The sequence below is a fragment of the Cebidichthys violaceus genome, unplaced genomic scaffold, assembly GCF_023349555.1.
Source record: "Cebidichthys violaceus isolate CVI_PGR_0920_01 unplaced genomic scaffold, fCebVio1.0.p SCAF_23, whole genome shotgun sequence".
NCBI lineage: Eukaryota > Metazoa > Chordata > Actinopteri > Perciformes > Stichaeidae > Cebidichthys > Cebidichthys violaceus.
The window spans coordinates 8,906,311-8,925,690 of NW_027176406.1; the positions used below are offsets into that span (position 1 = coordinate 8,906,311).

Consider the following 19,380-nt stretch of genomic DNA (forward strand, 5'->3'; position numbering starts at 1 on the left):
AGGGCTGTGGTTAGGTTTATTTGCACAGTTTAGAATCTGAGAAAGTGATTTCAGCTCAGATTTTAAATCTCAGAGAGTGGATACTGATTCTTTGGTTGATGGATTGAAAGCAAGCACCAAGCCCAATTAAAATAGCGCCAGGTGCCTTGAGTAAATAGGATATTTGGAGTCTAATCTGTGAATAATTAATGAAGTGGGCCTTTGGCAGGTTAAACCTCCCAGACAATTTAAGAAATGAGACAAAGCAGTCTGACCAGGCCGGTATTTAATGCAATATAGGCCTCTTCTGTGCCAGTCCTGGTATGTTAGAAATTGCATGGAGGGAATAAAAAGATAGTTGGCGATGCCATATGATCAATATGCCCTGGCAACCACGGAGTGCAATTGCCAGAGGTTCAAGTCAAAAAGCTACATTTTGTTTGCAGTTACAAAGTATTGAGATATGGACGAACACATTCATCGGATTTGTTGACAAAATGAAAAATTATTATTGAACAAACTTCTCTAAATTAGCAAATTGCATATGCCTAAAGTGTGGCAGAGAAACAAAGTGATTCTCTGATTCTCTCATTCATGATCAAACATATTGTTTTCTCTCTTTTCTCACTATACAGCTGACGAACTTGAGCAGTCACCCAAGGGTTGGACTGAATCTCAAGTAAGCGACTGGCTAAGATTAATTGGAGTGAAGAAGCAGTACATAGAAAAGCTCTTTGAAGAAGAGGTAGATGGACAAGTCCTTCTTGCACTGAATGAGGACTTTTTGAAGACAAAGATCGGCATGAAATCAGGGCCTGCTCTTTTGATTATTCAAAAGAGAGATGAGCTCATCAACTCCAAGAAAAAGTCTCAAGAGAAGAAAAAAAACACCAGTGGCAAAAAAAACGAGTTGGAACAGGAAAAGATTGATCAAAAATCTGTTCAATGTCTTCCCACAACAAGTGAAGGTCCTCCAGCACAGATTCCTGAGAAAGATCAAGCTGTCGTAAAAGACAGACAAACGGCTCAGGTGTTCACTTCAAAAGAAGACTGCAGACCACGACCATTTGATCAAGAAGGGATTGATTTCTTATATGTAAAGCACAGAGTCCTGCAACCTGAATCAGGTGCTTCTAATCTGATATCTCCATGCCATGAATTTAAGTCTTTAGCTTTAGCTGCTGCCTTGGGTCGCACAAGACTCCAAGCTAAGTTTGCCAAAGAGGTCCTTAAATTTTCCACTGGCTGTATGAATATCAGATCAAATGGCACAATACACTTTGGTGTGATGGACAGCAAGGATGATGCAGGATATGTGCATGGTGAGATAATTGGTATCCCTGTTCAAGAGAAAGACATTTATGTAGATGCTTTGGACTACATTGAAAGGAGTTTCTCTTCTGGCAGTGAGCATGTACGCGAGTGTGTACGGCCACCAAGGTTCATTGAGGTTGTGGATCTAGAAAGTACAGAAAAGAGGTATGTGGTAGAGGTTGACATTGTGCCTTCAATAAGTATTGTTAAGAACAAGGTGTATAAAGTTCGTCTGCCAAACTTCAAAGAGTCATCTAACAAAGTAGAATTTGAGAAAGAAACGATTCTGCGGAGGGTGGGTTCAAAGACGGAACCGGTGATCGACAAAAACATAAGTGATTTTTACGAGCGTGTCAAAGATCGCGATGCCCAAAGAGAAGAAGCAGAGAAACATTTGTTCCTCAGTGCCCCAGACTTCTGCCAAGACCTTGGAAGGAAACTGAAAATGCTAATGACTTGTGGGAAGAAATTTATCGAAAAGGATAAATGGTTCATACTCGTCACAAACAAATTCAACCCTGATGACCTTTGCAACATTGAATGGCTGCTTAACATGACCATGTTCTGTGTGTTTGACTTCGACCCAGACTCAAAGATATCAGGTCTTTGCAGTAAGTACCTTCAGCATCACGCTGCAAACATGCATTCTCTGCAGAGCTATACGATATCCGGGGACATGAGCATCAAAGAATTCACAAGCCACTTGCATCTGTTTGAGCAAACTAGTTGGATCTTTTGTAATGGCCGTTCTGACTTCAAAGGAAATGAACCTCCATGTGATGAAATGACTTGGATCAAGACAAAAATGACTGTCCTGCGGGAATCTGTGTCTTTGATCTGTAAACAAATCTTGCCAAAAGGGACATTCCAGGTCATTTTTCTTCTCACATCGCCAGTTGAGAAACCACTCTTGCACACCTTTAATGAGTTTTTCACAGACATGAAAGGCCATGAAGACATCATCTGCATCTGTGAATCACAGAAACATTTCCAGAAGTGGCAAAGCTTTGCAGAGGGGTCATGTGGAACACAAAGTGTGAACAATTCCAGTGTTGTTGGGATGAAAATGAGTCACATTAATGCAACTCTACAGCAAGTACAATCTGTAAAAGCATGTGCCAGAAAACACTTGCCAGTCTTTGTGAAAGGGACTTGTGTTCTTGAAACACACGAAGAGGAAAAGATGTATTCTCTGGAAATTCTGACGGTCGATCATTGTGATGAAACAACCAAAGACTTCATTGATGAAGAGAAAGCAAACATTGACCAGCAGTTCTACCATGGTGGTAGAATAAACTGGTTGAATTTCTGGCTTGCTGAGAACAAGTATGTTGGAGAGGTAATTGAAAGAGATGCTTATCAGTATGTTTCCAATTGTGTCAATGGTGCTTTGAAGTGGAATGCAGATCAAACTTCAGTGAACAGCATAAACATATTCCATCATCCAGGAAGTGGTGGAAGCACTGTCGCAAGACAAGTGCTGTGGAACAACAGGAAAGGCCTAAGGTGTGCAGTTGTGAAGCCTTCATACTCAGTTGCTGTTGTTGCGCAACATGCAGTTGAACTGAGAGAATATGAAGAAAAAGATCAACAGACGTGTCTTCCTGTGCTGCTCCTCATTGAAGACTCGGACAAAGAATACCTAGATGATCTCAGGAACGAACTGGAGGTTGCCACTAACACCAAAAGAATCCTGCATGGAACTCTATGTTTCATTTTGTTGAGCTGCAGACGATCCCATGATCCAGAGAAAAGATGCAAGGAGTCTCCATTAGAAAACGTGTCTGTCACTCACAAACTGTCTGATCAAGAGAAGAGAAAGTTTGCTGGAAAACACGAGGCGCTTAAGAAGTTAGGATATGAAGCTGATTTCATCCTGACATTTGTTTTGATGAGTGAAGGATTCGATGAGAAATATGTTCAACAGTTTGTGGAACATTTGCTCCAAGGCATTGACCGCCAATCGGTCACTAGCCTCATTCTCTATGTAGCACTGCTGAACACTTATGTTCAAAACTCGTTCATCTCTCAGTCTCATTGTGAAGCTTTGCTTGCCTTATCCATTCACTTGGAAAGGTTTCGCCAACATGAGTTTGAGAAATCCCTCGGTGACCAGGCTCAACTAGTCTTCTTGCACCTTAGGGATGAAGAGACGCACATTGAATCAATCAGAATCATCCACCCACTGGTTGCACAGGAAATTCTTCAACAACTTTTGGGGAACCAACAGACCCAAAGCAGTTTGGCAATGGATTTGCTGAGCAACGACGTGCTTTTTGAGCACCGATTTGGAAGGGATGAATATCGGTCATTTTTGAGAGCACTTTTCATAAGGCGATCCAGAATAATCAAAGGGGATACATATGATAGTTATTTCTCTCCTCTGATTGAGCATGTGCGTGAAAATGAAAAAAGCCCAGATAAAGCAATTGAGTTACTCAAGGAAGCGTTCCAGCGTTTCCATGAAGATCCATTCTTTGCACAACAACTTGCCCGTCTTCATTACACTTATGAAAAGTTTGAAGAGGCAAAATTCTGGGCAGAGACAGCAGCCAAACAGCTGCCCAACAACTCATACATACTGGACACAAAAGGGCAGGTGTACAGGAAATGGTTCCAAGCTAAGTGCAAAGCCATTGAAAACGACAATGTACCAAAGACGGCCCAGAATATAGCAGATGCTGTGGAGACTGCACTGAACGCCCTGGAATGTTTTCAAGAATGTGAGAAAGCAGCTGACGCAGATATGGAACACCTTAACAGCTCAGGGTTTTTCTCTGAAGTTGAGGTTGGATGCAGTCTGCTCAAACTGATATCTTCATCGCAAGTGTTTGCTAACAGAGCCAATGGCCATTCAGAGTGTATGAAGTACTTGTTAACAGACTACATTCCTAAGGAAGTTGAAGACGCCTGGGAACCATTTCATGGTCGTTTGAAAAAACTCAACAAGACAATGCAAGATGCCCTCGAATGGATTTCAGAAGACCTCAGTTACTTCCAGACAGACATTGGTTCAGATGGAGAAGAGATCTCTGAAAGTTCTGGCTTATCTTCTGTAAGCCATCCACTGAAATGGTTGGCAATAAAATCTTCAGTGTATGGGAATTATTTCAGTGAAACCTATTCTACTGCGCTTCAAAGGGAATCAATCCCAGCCAATCTGACTCCTTTCCAAAAACGCATGATCATCTATCATCTTGGTGGGGGCAACATAACATCCATCCTCTCCAAGCTAACTGACCAGAGGGATGCAGTACGTCGTCTCGAGACCATCCTTTCTCTCTACCCCAGTAATCCAAAAATGGCCAAATTTGGTCAAAGGGATATTGTCAACTACATAACGACCCACCTTACTCTGAACTGCCTGTCACCGCAGATTCAAAAGGTCGCTCCTCTGAAAGATCTGCAGGCACTTTGTCATCAGTTCCCAACTGATAAAAGGAAATGTTTACCAAGTGCCCTGTTTTTGCTTACCTTGCTATTCTGGCCAGAGGATCATGACACAGATGATGAGAAAGAAACCAAATATGAAATTGTGCACTCAGCTGTTGAACACTTGGAAAAAGGCTATTGGACCAAGAAGAAGGACATTCCTCAGAGGAAAAGAAGGATTTACACCCATTTCTTTCTGGGCAGTGGGAACGGACTGGATAAATTTGTCCACAAGAGAAAGTTTGAAAAAGTCACAAAGGCGTTCTCAATCTCTGAGAAACGCATGAAGTGGTTTCGGGGTGAGGCATGGAAAAAGCCTGAGATCGCCACGATGCTGAAATGTGTTTCTGGATGGACTGAAGATGGAGTGGTGTACCTTGAAGGCCCTCGGAAAAAGAAGTTCAGTATCCAACCTCTTTATGTACCATCAGTTCCTCATAGTAATGAAAACATCACATTCTACCTGGGGTTCACATTCAAAGGGCTCGTTGCCTGCAACATCATTGTGAAACAATAGTTTCTCTTTGAACAATGATCCTGTCACATATGGCTGTACGTCATCTTCCTGAAGCATGGGCTTAATATCCACCTCGTTACCAAGAACAGATTAAAAAAAGAAGAAAGATCACAAACACAAAGCTTCTACCTGCAGTTTGTTGAAGCACATGTTATGGTACAAATTGCTATTTTTTGTAAGATAGTCTGATTACTATATTTTACATTTTTCTCCTTTCATACTTGTATATAGATACATATGTGTGCTGAACAATACAAGTTTTTGTGTGTATGTATATATTAATGGACTATGATGACATGATTGATAACAATGTAAACTGAAATTTTCTCTCTACAGCTCAATGCTTCTCAAATAGGAACTTAAAGGGCCTGTTTAGACCTGAATCTAGTATCCTGTTATTTTAATATTGTTTGTAGATCCAGTTCAGAAGGACCAGTTCACATCTGTCATCAAAAGGAATTTCGAATGCATCTCAAGTGAGGATTTGTGCCTGGACTTTGCTATCTGGTGTTATCCTTTGGAAACTGAACTAGACTGCTGTTAGACAGAAAAGAAACTAAGTAGATGAATTGATTGTTGTTCATAATACAAATTACGCCAGTACCTTTTGGCTATACTTTTCTATTTTTTATACTTATATTGTTTTTGATAGTAACATGAAGAAATATTTGACTCTGTAAACATTACTGTTCTGAAATATATTAAACATGTCTTGGAAGAAAATAAACTTTTTTCTTCAATGTTAGTTTGTTTTATGTTGTCAATCCTACTACATCAACCTTTGAAGTTCAACTGATAGTGATAGCCTTTCTAGAAGATATTAATTTATAGTGTAAGAGCTTTGTCTGTTAATCTCTTTATTGTCATCCCCACTACACATGTTGGAGCTAAACCATGTAGTTTAGTAATTATAAAATGACCTGAAGACCAAAATGGTGGCTGTTAGAGTTGTATTTGCAGGCATTCCTCAATACAGGATTAATACATTTGCAATGCAGATGAGTTTAAAAACAACCTGATTTGAGATATTTTATGACTTAAAGAGAGTGAACAACTTTTCAGACATGGTGTGAAGACAAGAATCAAAAATGTTTACCAAGTTACCAGTTGTGGTTTTGATAGTGGTTGCACACAGGTTATTTTCTGTGTACTTCAATTTAATTAGTGTGTGGTCATCAGATTTACAGGTACTCAAATAAATGTTTTTGATATATCAAATAGTTTTAATAGATAAACACCACATTTCTGCAATATCTGTAATTCCTTTTTTTAAATTAGCACTTGATCATCAGAGATAACTCAGATTAAAGAATTATTGCAAACTTTAGAAGTTTGCTGCAACAACCCTTATATACAGTCTATGGCAACAACACAGACTATTTAATAATTATTTTAAGGGACACCCAAAAAAATCAGGATACATATTTTTCCTCTTACTTGTTATGCTATTTATCAATTTTGATTGTTTTGGTGTGAGTTGCCTTGTGGGAAGTTTTCTGCCATATAGTCACATTATATTCGACACAAGGCTGATTCCAAAACCGAAATATATGTATTTGTTTTACTTGGAGGTGTCTCTGTAATTCTGATATGATGTAAATCTAATAATTTGATCAGGAAACAAACATCATATTAAGGATCTTGATTTAAATAACTTTGACAGCAGCTCATTTTCTAAACCATGTAATTTATTTCCTTGAGTGAAACTTTTTGTTCTTTGACTGACTTGTTTAATGTGATGATAAAAGGTGCAGCTCAGGTGATCCCTGCCTTTTTCCTCCCCATTTGGACCGGATTAAATTCAGATGTCAGACTCACTAGGCCTGTGTCCCCTGGCTTTCTGTGAAATTTAATTAATTTTAAATTTAAATACTATTTTGCAATTTTCTAAATATTGGACACATTTACATCTGCCATTATTCAACATGATTTGGTAAATTCATTCCGCCTTCACAATCCCATTTATCTGTTGTGACCAGAATTGTTCTCCTATCAAATAAATACTGCCCGAGCTTAAACCAGAACAGAAATAGCTTGTAGTTAATTTAAAAACAAGTTCCTTTTCTTCTTTTACCTCATTTCAATAGACTTAAAATAGAGTATTGTTAACATTAAGGTTGTAGTGCTGGTTGTACAAATGCAAGGTAAAAGGTGTCTAATGATATAAACAAACACGTTCAGTTGTGTCCGGTTCAGTTTTATCTTGACTGACTTTAAGGTTTCCGGGGGGGCAGTCGAGCTGTTCATCAGCGCAGACGCAGTGGGTGCAGCCCAGTGCTAACAGAGAGGGGTCGAGTGAAGTTACAGCGGTCGTGCTTTAGACGTTATGTCTGTAACGTGTGGAAAACATCCAGAAGAGAAAAGGGTCAACAGCTGATTTCTGTCGGTATCTATCCAAGGTAAGAACACTGTTCGGCTTTCTGTTTATTTATTTAGTTGCTTATGTTAATGTTTGTTTTTTTTGCATATCCCAGTGAGCATTTTTCCGTTGAAAAGACGTTCAAAATTGGTTCAAAAGTGAAGGTTTCAACGTTCACGTTTAGACCAGATTTCAACGGGATTTGCAATACTACAATTTTCGTCCTCTACATTGTGCTAATAGTAGTATATCATTTCAGAGGCTTAATAAGAAACTACATCCACATTTATCAGTTGAAAGACAATTTTGCAAATCCCGGTGAAATCTGGTCTAAACGAACGAACGTGCAATCAACGTCTATAAATAGTCGGCGAAAAAACTTTCACTTTTGAACCAATTCTCAACGTCTTTTCAACGTCACCGTGTTTTAAACGTTCTTTAAACGTCTAAATGCTCACAGTTCAATATGTAGCAACGAAATACTTACTCATATAACACATCAGCAGTTTCCCCTTACAGGACAAAGACCAAGTGACACAGGCAACAGTTACTTTGTGTTTATTAAGCAACAACATAACGTTAGTTAAATATCTAACAATATTCTTTATATACAACCATAGTCTCTCTGTCCTTCTATAAATGTCGTTGTCAAAGCCACACAGGAGCCGGTTTCAGATGGTCTGCCATATTTTCAAGGTAGGCATCTGTAAATAAAACAAGTATTAGAAAAACATTTACACTTTTAGACCAGTTTTGAACGTCTTTTCACCGGAGACCATAGTAGTCTTTTAAACGTAAAGATGCGACTTGGATATTACACAGTATAATACTTTGTTCTTTGTATATTGCTATAAGCCAAACAACAATGTTTTGACCGTCTTCTTATTTGTACATTACTTTGTTTTACTCACGTCCTCCACATTTAAACTGTGTACAGCCCCACGCGCTCTGCGTCGTGTATTTCACATGTGAAATGTCCTAAACTCTACAGCGACAGTCCATGAAGAGTCTTCAACATTAACTAACACACGTGTTTGTTTACTGTTCGTAGTGCTGTAGCTGCAAGCTAACGTGCCTACAAGCTAACATGCTAATGCTACAAGCTAGCAGCCTCGCCCGCATGGTGAGCATAAAATGATACAAATGGTGCATATTTCGGTTTGCAATATTGGAGTCCAATAGTTCATGTACTTACAGGGTACGTCGTTATCGTGAAGCCTCACGTTTATTTCGTCAGCTCGTTCAATTCGCTCCGCAGGTCTCGTGCCGTGTTTCCAGAGACAGTTGCATGTTTCAAAGTTGTAGAAACACTCTGAGCCTATGTCCCTGCGCATGCGTGTTCCAGCAGTAAACACGACACTCAGAATGTGGTCTGCTCTCATTACGATGTCCTGGGAGCTTCTTGTTGACAGCACACAGTCTATAGTTACATATTTATCACGTTTTATATGAAACATTAAATGCGTTGAAATCACGTCTTCGCGTAGACCACATTTCACCGGCCAGCGTAATATGATTTTGGAGAAATACGTTAAAAGTAACCAAAATCGTGTCTCTTTCAACCTACAAATGAACAAACCATCAATATTTTAAAACAAATTAGTGTTTTGTGACACGTTGATATTGTAGGTTATAGGTTGTAGGTCGGTGGTTCGATCCTCGGCTCCTGCTCTACTAGTCTCATGTCAATGTGTCCTTGAGCAAGACACTTAACCCCAAAATTGCTCCCGTAGCTGCGTCTACGGTGTGTAGATAGAATGAATTGTAAGTCGCTTTGGATAAAAGCGTCTGCTAAATGAATGTAATGTAATGTAACCGCAATTTAGCCGGTTGAAAAGACAGTGAAAAGAGGTCTTAGACTTCATTTCAACGCGTTTTCAACCAGAAATCAACATTGAAATCCGGGTTGGTGCTCACTGGGCATAATCAGAACTGTTTTGCCAGAGTATGTTGCACATACAAGGAATTTCATAATCTCCCTTTCCTTCTTTAAATGTCGTTGTCAAAGCCACGCAGGTGTCAGATGGTCTGTCATATTTTCAAGGGTACAGGTGGACATCTGTAAAGTATTAGCAAAAATGATTCAGTTTTTGGACCAGTTTTTAAACATCTTTTCACAGGAGACTGTAGTCATTTTTTTAAACGTCAAAATGCTCACAGTTCAATATGTAGCAATTGAATACGTAGTTATAGTAAAACATCAACAGCACTGTACTTACCTGTCACACAGGTAACATCAGTCAGTCAGACAATCATTCAGCGTGGCTTTACTGTCTTTGTGCCACAGCACACTGACTATAATCCTGCAGGCTTAATAATATTCTTCCGGGTGAAAATACAAAAGTTTGCCGTGTTTCTTCTCACATAGCGTTGCCAACACCTGCGCAAAAAATACATCAAAATGTGCGGCCTGATCAGGAATTGTGTGCTATCTATTTTGTAGAGAGATTTGCCTGAAAAACGGAGCAACATTTCTCCATTCACTTGAATGGGGTTTTGGCGTGAAGAGAGCAAAAAAAACCATTTAACTTTGGTTCCCATATTGACTAGTCATACAATAACGTAGAAAAATTATTCGAAGTTTAAAACCTAGACAAAACGCTGGAGTTTATTTGGCCAAATGGGCATTTTGATAGCTAGAACAATTTTCATGAAGTCACAGAATATGTTTCAGGAACATTTTGGGTCCGTTTCAGACTTTATAATGGGTGTGTATTGCACAGAATGTTCAGCACTAGAGTGAGGACATCTCAGTCAGAGTGGAGCAGAGCATGAAAAGTATTCTGTGATTTCTCCAAACAAACTGTTTCTAGTCCCACAATTTGTACTCTTTATACACCATTTTTGGCCAAAATGATTGGAAATTTTGTGCTGGTCGCACGCATGTGTCTATTGAATCTAACGGACTTACATATTTGGCTCAAGGAGCCTGAAAATGATATGAACTCCAACTAACTGCTCCATTAGACTTCATGTTAAATCTGACCACTATTTTCTCAAAGAAAGCAGACGGTACCAGTTTTGTATTTTGCTCTGTAGCTCACATTTTTCACCCCACAAACATAAAAATTACATCACCGTGTTCGGCAGAGTCTTATCTTTCTCATGGTACCCATATGTTGTTGATTTGACTCACGGTTTTGGTATAAACGGCAGAGGTTTGACAGTTAGTTTTGTTGAAAAACCCCTGTATACTCGAACCCCTCATAATTAGCCTCTGACACACAGGTGCTCCAATCACCATGGCAACCAGTGACACACATGCACCCAAGCACACAGGTGTTTGATATGAGCTCATTAGTGCAGCTAAACACACAGAGACACTGACACACACACATGACTTTGAGATATTCAGTCAATTCAGTCACATTATGATTCTGTCTCCTCTCCCCTTCTCTCACCCACCCAGTCCCACCCTTTCAAAATAAAAGCCCCATGGAGTAACTGTATCTTAACTTGAAGCTCAGAATGAGGTTCATGTTAGTTCAAGTCTTTACATCACCAATACAGAAACGTAATTTGTCCAAAGGTGTATATATCTCAAATACAGAATAATTTCCAAAGGTTTGTGTCTCAAACAAAGGTATATTGTGGACTGTCCATCACAAATACAAGATTCAATCCAAGAGTATGACTCTAAAATGCAGAAAAGTGAGAAGCGATATCTCAATTGAACCTCAATGATACTACTTGTAATATTGGCGTGTATATATTGCGACGTCTTTGGGCAGTAGCAGCCACACTGTCAAAACTTCTTGTGAACTTTTATAGTTTTATAGCAACGGAAAAAACTGAGTCAAATTTCTTGTATGCATACGCATACATGGCCAATAAAGCTGATTCTGATTCTGAAAGCGACATTAAACAGCTCTATTTTTACTAAATGTATGTTAAAAACGACACTTTTGCGGCGGTTTAACCTATAAAGCACATTTTTTTTACGCCGCTCTAACTGTGGGACTTTAACATGCCGCTTTTTACACCATTTAAAAGCAGTCAAAAGCTAAATTTTTACGACATTTTTCTCATGGTAATGAGCCCCTATTTTCTTTCGTAGCTAGTAAGCCCAAAGTTTCTGTAACAAATTGGTCAAGAGTAAAGCCAGACCAAAGCAACACAAGTGCTGCAAGTGTCTGCCATTGTTAGGACGGGATCTGTGATGAAGCGAATATAGCATTTCTCGGTAGTGGAAACAAGATTGTAAACTGAAGCAGTTTTTGATAACCAGATTTCATCCACACGTCAAGATGATAATGGGTTAAAAGTAACTGTAAATGTGTTCTCTTGCAGATGGAAGGTGATAATAAGAGAAGCCAAAGTTGATAATGTGACGAAGTAAGGAGAAAGAAAATCATGGGTGAGTGAAGAGACGAGTCCTTTTTTATGATATGACCTTTTTTTCAGTACAAAGGTCTATAGTATTTTGATCTGGTTGTAGTGAAATGTATATATTTTTTCCTCTTTACTTTTAAAGTGTTTCCCTTGGCACCACGGTTTGGCTCTACCATCAACTATCTACTGTTATGTATATATTATTTACATTATGACATTAATGTGTATTTTCATATTAAACATTAGTCAAATGATTATCTGACAAATGATAGGGTCACTCGTGATGGCCAACCCACATTACCCCCCCCCCCCGACAAAGTATTCTCTGTCCTTCAAGTAGGATTCAAACTAGTTAAGTGCTGTGCCAGAGAGTCCCAACCAGACATTTAGTCTGTCTAGTAGTATATCATGGTCGACCATGTCGAATGCAGCACTGAGATCCAGTAATACGAAGACTGAAATTCTGCCACTGTCTGTGTTTAAATGAAGTTTAAACCTCTCAGTCCAGGGGTCACTAATAGGCGGACCGCGGTCCAGATCCAGACCCAGGACCTTAAACGATAGATAATTGAGAATTATTACATTTTGATGGAGCGCTTTTATTTTAACCGGCGCAGCTTTTTCAGCCTTGACGGCACTTGTTCAGCGGCGTAAATCACATCACGTGATGCAGCTCAGCCAATCAAATATGGGTATTCTGACAAGTTTCCTGACTCGAGTGAGATGTACACACACCGTGACACACGGGGGAGAGACGAGGAAATAGATCGCCGAGCAGGACGATTATTTGGTGAGTTGAAAAAGTCAAATCACAGGACGATCTCCAAAAAGAGAAAAATGTCAGGAGAGACCAGAGTCTTCAACCAAGAATGAAAAGACTCTTTTAGGTGAATTCTTCCCACGGGCAGCTTAAAAACAGTTTGTCTCATTTGGAGCAAATGTATCCACTCACATCTGAAGTGAAGACACAGAAAATAACCCTAAGAGCCCAGTAAAATCAGAATCCTAACACATTCATTCACTGTCCAATGAACTGAATTTAAAGCTGCAGGTCAAATTATTTTTTCTAAAATGAAGTACTATATTTTAACATTTCTGTTGTGTCACTTATTCTTTAATCCAGCCCTTATTTTACTTGAAATGAGAAGAACATTTATTTATGTATTTCTATGTATTATTTATAATCCATCCAGTTAAATTTGAAAACTGAGAATAATAATTGTTAAAATATAATTGGTGTACTTTCTTTATTTGATTAGACAGTTGTTGACAACACAGAGATGTTACTACTACTAGACTTCTTGAATATTTATATATATATATGGCACTAAATAGCGCAAGTTAGATATTATTGTAACGTTCCGGACCTTTGCCCGAGGAGATTTTCTCAATCTGGACCTTTTGGAATTTTAATTGAATACCGCTGGCGTAGAGTGATACCATATGATCAATGGTCAATATGCCCCGGCAACCACAGAGTGCAATTGCCAGAGGTTCAAGTCGAAAAGCTACATTTTGTTTGCAGTTTGTTCTGTTGTCCCAAATAGCCCCCCCAAAAAAATACTGGATTAAAGTCTTGGATAGCAATTGATTGGGAAGTGAAAGGAAGTTACAAAGTATTGAAATATGGAAATATGGACTAACACATTCTTGGTTTTCCACCCATCATCGGATTTGTTGACAAAATGAAAAATATTATTTAACAAACTTTTCTAAATTAGCAAATTGCATATGCCTAAAGTGTGGCAGAGAAACAAAGTGCTTCTCTGATTCTCTCATTCATGATCAAACATATTGTTTTCTCTCTTTTCTCACTGTACAGCTGACGAACTTGAGCAGTCACCCAAGGGTTGGACTGAATCTCAAGTAAGCGACTGGCTAAGATTAATTGGAGTGAAGAAGCAGTACATAGAAAAGCTCTTTGAAGAAGAGGTAGATGGACAAGTCCTTCTTGCACTGAATGAGGACTTTTTGAAGACAAAGATTGGCATGAAATCAGGGCCTGCTCTTTTGATTATTCAAAAGAGAGATGAGCTCCTCAACTCCAAGAAAAAGTCTCAAGAGAAGAAAAAGACCACCGGTGGCAAAAAAAACGAGTTGGAACAGAAAAACATTGATCAAAAATCTGTTCAATGTCTTCCCACAACAAGTGAAGGTCCTCCAGCACAGATTCCTGAGAAAGATCAAGCTGTCGTAAAAGACAGACAAACGGCTCAGGTGTTCACTTCAAAAGAAGACTGCAGACCACGACCATTTGATCAAGAAGGGATTGATTTCTTATATGTAAAGCACAGAGTTCTGCAACCTGAATCAGGTGCTTCTAATCTGATATCTCCATGCCATGAATTTAAGTCTTTAGCTTTAGCTGCTGCGTTGGATCGCACAAGACTCCAAGCTAAGTTTGCCAAAGAGGTCCTTAAATTTGCAACTGGCTGTATGAATATCAGATCAAATGGCACAATACACTTTGGTGTGATGGACAGCATGGATGATGCAGGATATGTGCATGGTGAGATAATTGGTATCCCTGTTCAAGAGAAAGACATTTATGTAGATGCTTTGGACTACATTGAAAGGAGTTTCTCTTCTGGCAGGGAGCATGTACGCGAGTGTGTACGGCCACCAAGGTTCATTGAGGTTGTGGATCTAGAAAGTACAGAAAAGAGATATGTGGTAGAGGTTGACATTGTGCCTTCAATAAGTATTGTTAAGAACAAGGTGTATAAAGTTCGTCTGCCAAACTTCAAAGAGTCATCTAACAAAGTAGAATTTGAGAAAGAAACGATTCTGCGGAGGGTGGGTTCAAAGACGGAACCGGTGATCGACAAAGACATAAGTGATTTTTGCGAGCGTGTCAAAGATCGCGATGCCCAAAGAGAAGAAGCAGAGAAAAATCTGTTCCTAGGTGCCCCAGACTTCTGCCAAGACCTTGGAAGGAAACTGAAAATGCTAATGACTTGTGGGAAGAAATTTATCGAAAAGGATAAATGGTTCATACTCGTCACAAACAAATTCAACCCTGATGACCTTTGCAACATTGAATGGCTGCTTAACATGGCCGTGTTCTGTGTGTTTGACTTTGACCCAGACTCAAAGATATCAGGTCTTTGCAGTAAGTACCTTCAGCATCACGCTGCAAACATGCATTCTCTGCAGAGCTATAGGATATCCGGTGACATGAGCATCAAAGAATTCACAAGCCACTTGCATCTGTTTGAGCAAACTAGTTGGATCTTTTGTAATGGCCGTTCTGACTTCAAAGGAAATGAACCTCCATGTGATGAAATGACTTGGATCAAGACAAAAATGACTGTCCTGCGGGAATCTGTGTCTTTGATCTGTAAACAAATCTTGCCAAAAGGGACATTCCAGGTTGTTTTTCTTCTCCCATCGCCAGTTGAGAAACCACTCTTGCACACCTTTAATGAGTTTTTCACAGACATGAAAGGCCATGAAGACATCATCTGCATCTGTGAATCACAGAAAAACTTCCAGAAGTGGCAAGGCTTTGCAGAGGGGTCATGTGGAACACAAAGTGTGAACAATTCCAGTGTTGTTGGGATGAAAATGAGTCACATTAATGCAACTCTACAGCAAGTACAATCTGTAAAAGCATGTGCCAGAAAACACTTGCCAGTCTTTGTGAAAGGGACTTGTGTTCTTGAAACACATGAAGAGGAAAAGATGTATTCTCTGGAAATTCTGACGGTCGATCATTGTGATGAAACAACCAAAGACTTCATTGATGAGGAGAAAGCAAACATTGACCAGCAGTTCTACCATGGTGGTAGAATAAACTGGTTGAATTTCTGGCTTGCTGAGCACAAGTATGTTGGAGAGGTAATTGAAAGAGATGCTTATCAGGATGTTTCCAATTTAGTCAATGACGCTTTGAAGTGGAATACAGATCAAACTTCAGTGAACAGCATAAACATCTTCCATCATCCAGGAAGTGGTGGAAGCACTGTTGCAAGACAAGTGCTGTGGAACAACAGGAAAGGTCTAAGGTGTGCAGTTGTGAAGCCTTCATACCCAGCTGCTGTTGTTGCGCAACATGCAGTTGAACTGAGAGAATATGAAGAAAAAGATCAACAGATGTGTCTTCCTGTGCTGCTCCTCATTGAAGACTCGGACAAAGAATACCTAGATGATCTCAGGAACGAACTGGAGGTTGCCACTAAGACCAAAAGAATCCTGCATGGAACTCTATGTTTCATTTTGTTGAACTGCAGACGATCCCATGATCCAGAGAAAAGATGTAAGGAGTCTCCGTTACAGAATGTGTCTGTCACTCACAAACTGTCTGATCAAGAGAAGAGAAAGTTTGCTGGAAAACACGAGGCACTTAAGAAGTTAGGATATGAAGCTGATTTCATCCTGACATTTGTTTTGATGAGTGAAGGATTCGATGAGAAATATGTTCAACAGTTTGTGGAACATTTGCTCCAAGGCATTGACCACCAATCTGTTGTCACTAGCCTCATTCTCTATGTAGCACTGCTGAACACTTATGTTCAAAACTCGTTCATCTCTCAGTCTCATTGTGAAGCTTTGCTTGCCTTATCCATTCACTTAGAAAGGTTTCGCCAACATGAGTTTGAGAAATCCCTCGGTGACCAGGCTAAACTAATCTTCTTGCACCTTAGGGATGAAGAGACGCACATTGAATCAATCAGAATCATCCACCCACTCATTGCAAAGGAAATTCTTCAACAACTTTTAGGGAACCAAAAGACCCAAAGCAGTTTGGCAATGGATTTGCTGAGCAACGACGTGCTTTTTGAGCACCGATTTGGAAGGGAGGAATATCTGTCATTTTTGAGAGCACTTTTCATAAGGCGATCCAGAATAATCAAAGGGGATACATATGATAGTTTTTTCTCTCCTCTGATTGAGCATGTGTGTGAAAATGAAAAAAGCCCAGATAAAGCAATTGAGTTACTCAAGGAAGCGTTCCAGCGTTTCAATAAAAATTCATTATTTGCACAACAACTTGCCCGTCTTCATTACACTTATGAAAAGTTTGAAGAGGCAAAATTCTGGGCAGAAACAGCAGCCCAACAGCAGCCCAACAACTCATACATACTGGACACAAAAGGGCAGGTGTACAGGAAATGGTTCCAAGCTAAGTGCAAAGCCATTGAAAACGACAATGTACCAAAGACGGCCCAGAATATAGCAGATGCTGTGGAGACTGCACTGAAAGCGCAGGAATGTTTTCAAGAATGTGAGAAAGCAGCTGACGCAGATATGGAACACCTTAACAGCTCAGGGTTTTTCTCTGAAGTTGAGATTGGATTCAGCCTGCTCAAACTGATATCTTCATCGCAAGTGTTTGCTAACAGAGCCAATGGCCATTCAGAGTGTATGAAGTACCTGTTAACAGACTACATTCCTGAGAAAGTTGAAGACGCCTGGGAACCATTTCATGGCCGTTTGAAAAAACTCAACAAGACAATGCAAGATGCCCTCGAATGGATTTCAGAAGAACTCAGTTACTTCCAGACAGACATTGGTTCAGATGGAGAAGAGACCCCTGAAAGTTCTGAGGAGAAGTTAAGCCATCCACTGAAATGGTTGGCAAAAAAATCTTCAGAGTATGGGAAATATTTCAGTGAAACTTATTCTACTGCGCTTCAAGGGGAATCAATCCCAGCCAATCTGACTCCTTTCCAAAAACGCATGATCATCTATCATCTTGGTGGGGGGAACATAACATCCATCCTCTCCAAACTAACTGACCAGAAGGATGCAGTACGTCGTCTCGAGACCATCCTTTCTCTCTACCCCAGTAATCCAAAAATGGCCAAATTTGGTCAAAGGGATATTGTCAACTACATAACATCCCACCTTACTCTGAACTGCCTGTCACCACAGATTCAAAAGGTCGCTCCTCTGAAAGATCTGCAGGCACTTTGTCATCAGTTCCCAACTGATAAAAGGAAATGTTTACCAGGTGCCCTGTTTTTGCTTACCTTGCTATTCTGGCCAGAGGATCATGACACAGATGATGAGAAAGAAACCAAATATGAAATTGTGCACTCAGCTGTTGAACACCTGGAAAAAGGCTATTGGACCAAGAGGAAGGACATTCCTCAGAGGAAAAGAAGGATTTACACCCATTTCTTTCTGGGCAGTGGGAACGGACTGGATAAATTTGTCCACAAGAGAAAGGTTGAAAGAGTCACAAAGGGGTTCTCAGTCTCTGTGAAACGCATGAAGTGGTTTCGGGGTGAGGCATGGAAAAAGCCTGAGATCGCCATAATGCTGAAATGTGTTTCTGGATGGACTGAAGATGGAGTGGTGTACCTTGAAGGCCCTCGGAAAAAGAAGTTCAATATCCAGCCTCTTCATGTACCATCAGTGCCTCATAGTAATGAAAACATCACGTTCTACCTGGGGTTCACATTCAGAGGGCTCGTTGCCTGCAACATCATTGTGAAACAATAGTTTCTCTTTGAACAATGATCCCGTCACATATGGCTGTACGACATCTTCCTGAAGCATGGGCTTAATATCCACCTCGTTACCAAGAACAGATTAAAAAAAGAAGAAAGATCACAAACACAAAGCTTCTACCTGCAGTTTGTTGAAGCACGTGTTATGGTACAAATTGCTATTTTTTTGTAAGATAGTTTGATTACTATATTTTACATTTTTCTCCTTTCATACTTGTATTGTTCAGTACACATATTTATCTATATACAAGTTTTTGTGTGTATGTATATATTAATGGACTATGATGACATGATTGATAACAATGTAAACTGAAATTCTCTCTCTACAGCTCAATGCTTCTCAAATAGGAACTTAAAGGGCCTGTTTAAACCTGAATCTAGTATCCTGTTATTTTAATATTGTTTGTAGATCCAGTTCAGAAGGACCAGTTCACACCTTTCGAATGCATCTCAAGTGAGGATTTGTGCCTGGATTTTGCTAACTGGTTCACGTTTGGTGTTATCCTTTGGAAACTGAACTAGACTGCTGTAAAACAGAAAATAAACTGAGTAGATGAATTGATTGTTGTTCATAATACAAATTACGCCAGTACCTTTGGCTATACTTTTCTATTTTATATACTTATATTGTTTTTGATAGTAACATAAAGAAATATTTTGTAAACATTACTGTTCTGAAATATATTAAACATGTCTTGAAAGAAAATAAACTTGTTTTCTTCAATGTTAGTTTGTTTTATGTTGTCAATCCTACTACATCAACCTTTGAAGTTCAACTGATAGTGATAGCCTTTTTAGAAGATATTAATTTATAGTGTAAGAGCTTTGTCTGTTAATCTCTTTATTGTCATCCCCACTACACATGTTGGAGCTAAACCATGTAGTTTAGTAATTGTAAAATGACCTGAAGACCAAAATGGTGGCTGTTAGAGTTGTATTTGCAGGCATTCCTCAATACAGGATTAATACATTTGCAATGCAGATGAGTT

The 19,380-nt window shown here is 39.4% G+C and overlaps 2 protein-coding genes and 1 long non-coding RNA gene across 3 annotated transcripts in view; 2 read left to right on the top strand and 1 right to left on the bottom strand.

Annotated features, from left to right (window-relative positions):
* Positions 1-5,987, top strand: part of LOC137878254 (sterile alpha motif domain-containing protein 9-like) — a 13,760-nt gene extending 7,773 nt beyond the window's left edge. Inside the window, exon 3 of the mRNA XM_068718480.1 lies at positions 615-5,987. Within this exon, the coding sequence (XP_068574581.1) occupies positions 615-5,242 (4,628 nt within the window). The 3' untranslated portion in view covers positions 5,243-5,987. The remainder of the gene's footprint in view (positions 1-614) is intronic.
* A 1,567-nt stretch (positions 5,988-7,554) lies between these two features.
* On the top strand, positions 7,555-19,070 carry LOC137878255 (sterile alpha motif domain-containing protein 9-like). Its single transcript, XM_068718481.1, has 3 exons — positions 7,555-7,641; positions 11,892-11,958; positions 13,756-19,070. The coding sequence occupies exons 2-3, from the start codon at positions 11,955-11,957 to the stop codon at positions 18,381-18,383; spliced, it is 4,632 nt and encodes a 1,543-aa protein (XP_068574582.1). The 5' UTR covers positions 7,555-7,641; positions 11,892-11,954; the 3' UTR covers positions 18,384-19,070.
* Positions 8,144-8,907, bottom strand: LOC137878533 (uncharacterized). The gene is made up of 2 exons (XR_011103623.1): positions 8,797-8,907; positions 8,144-8,305 (listed from the first exon to the last, which is right to left on the bottom strand). It is a non-coding gene; the product is annotated as an uncharacterized lncRNA (long non-coding RNA).
* Positions 19,071-19,380: the final 310 nt, after the last annotated feature.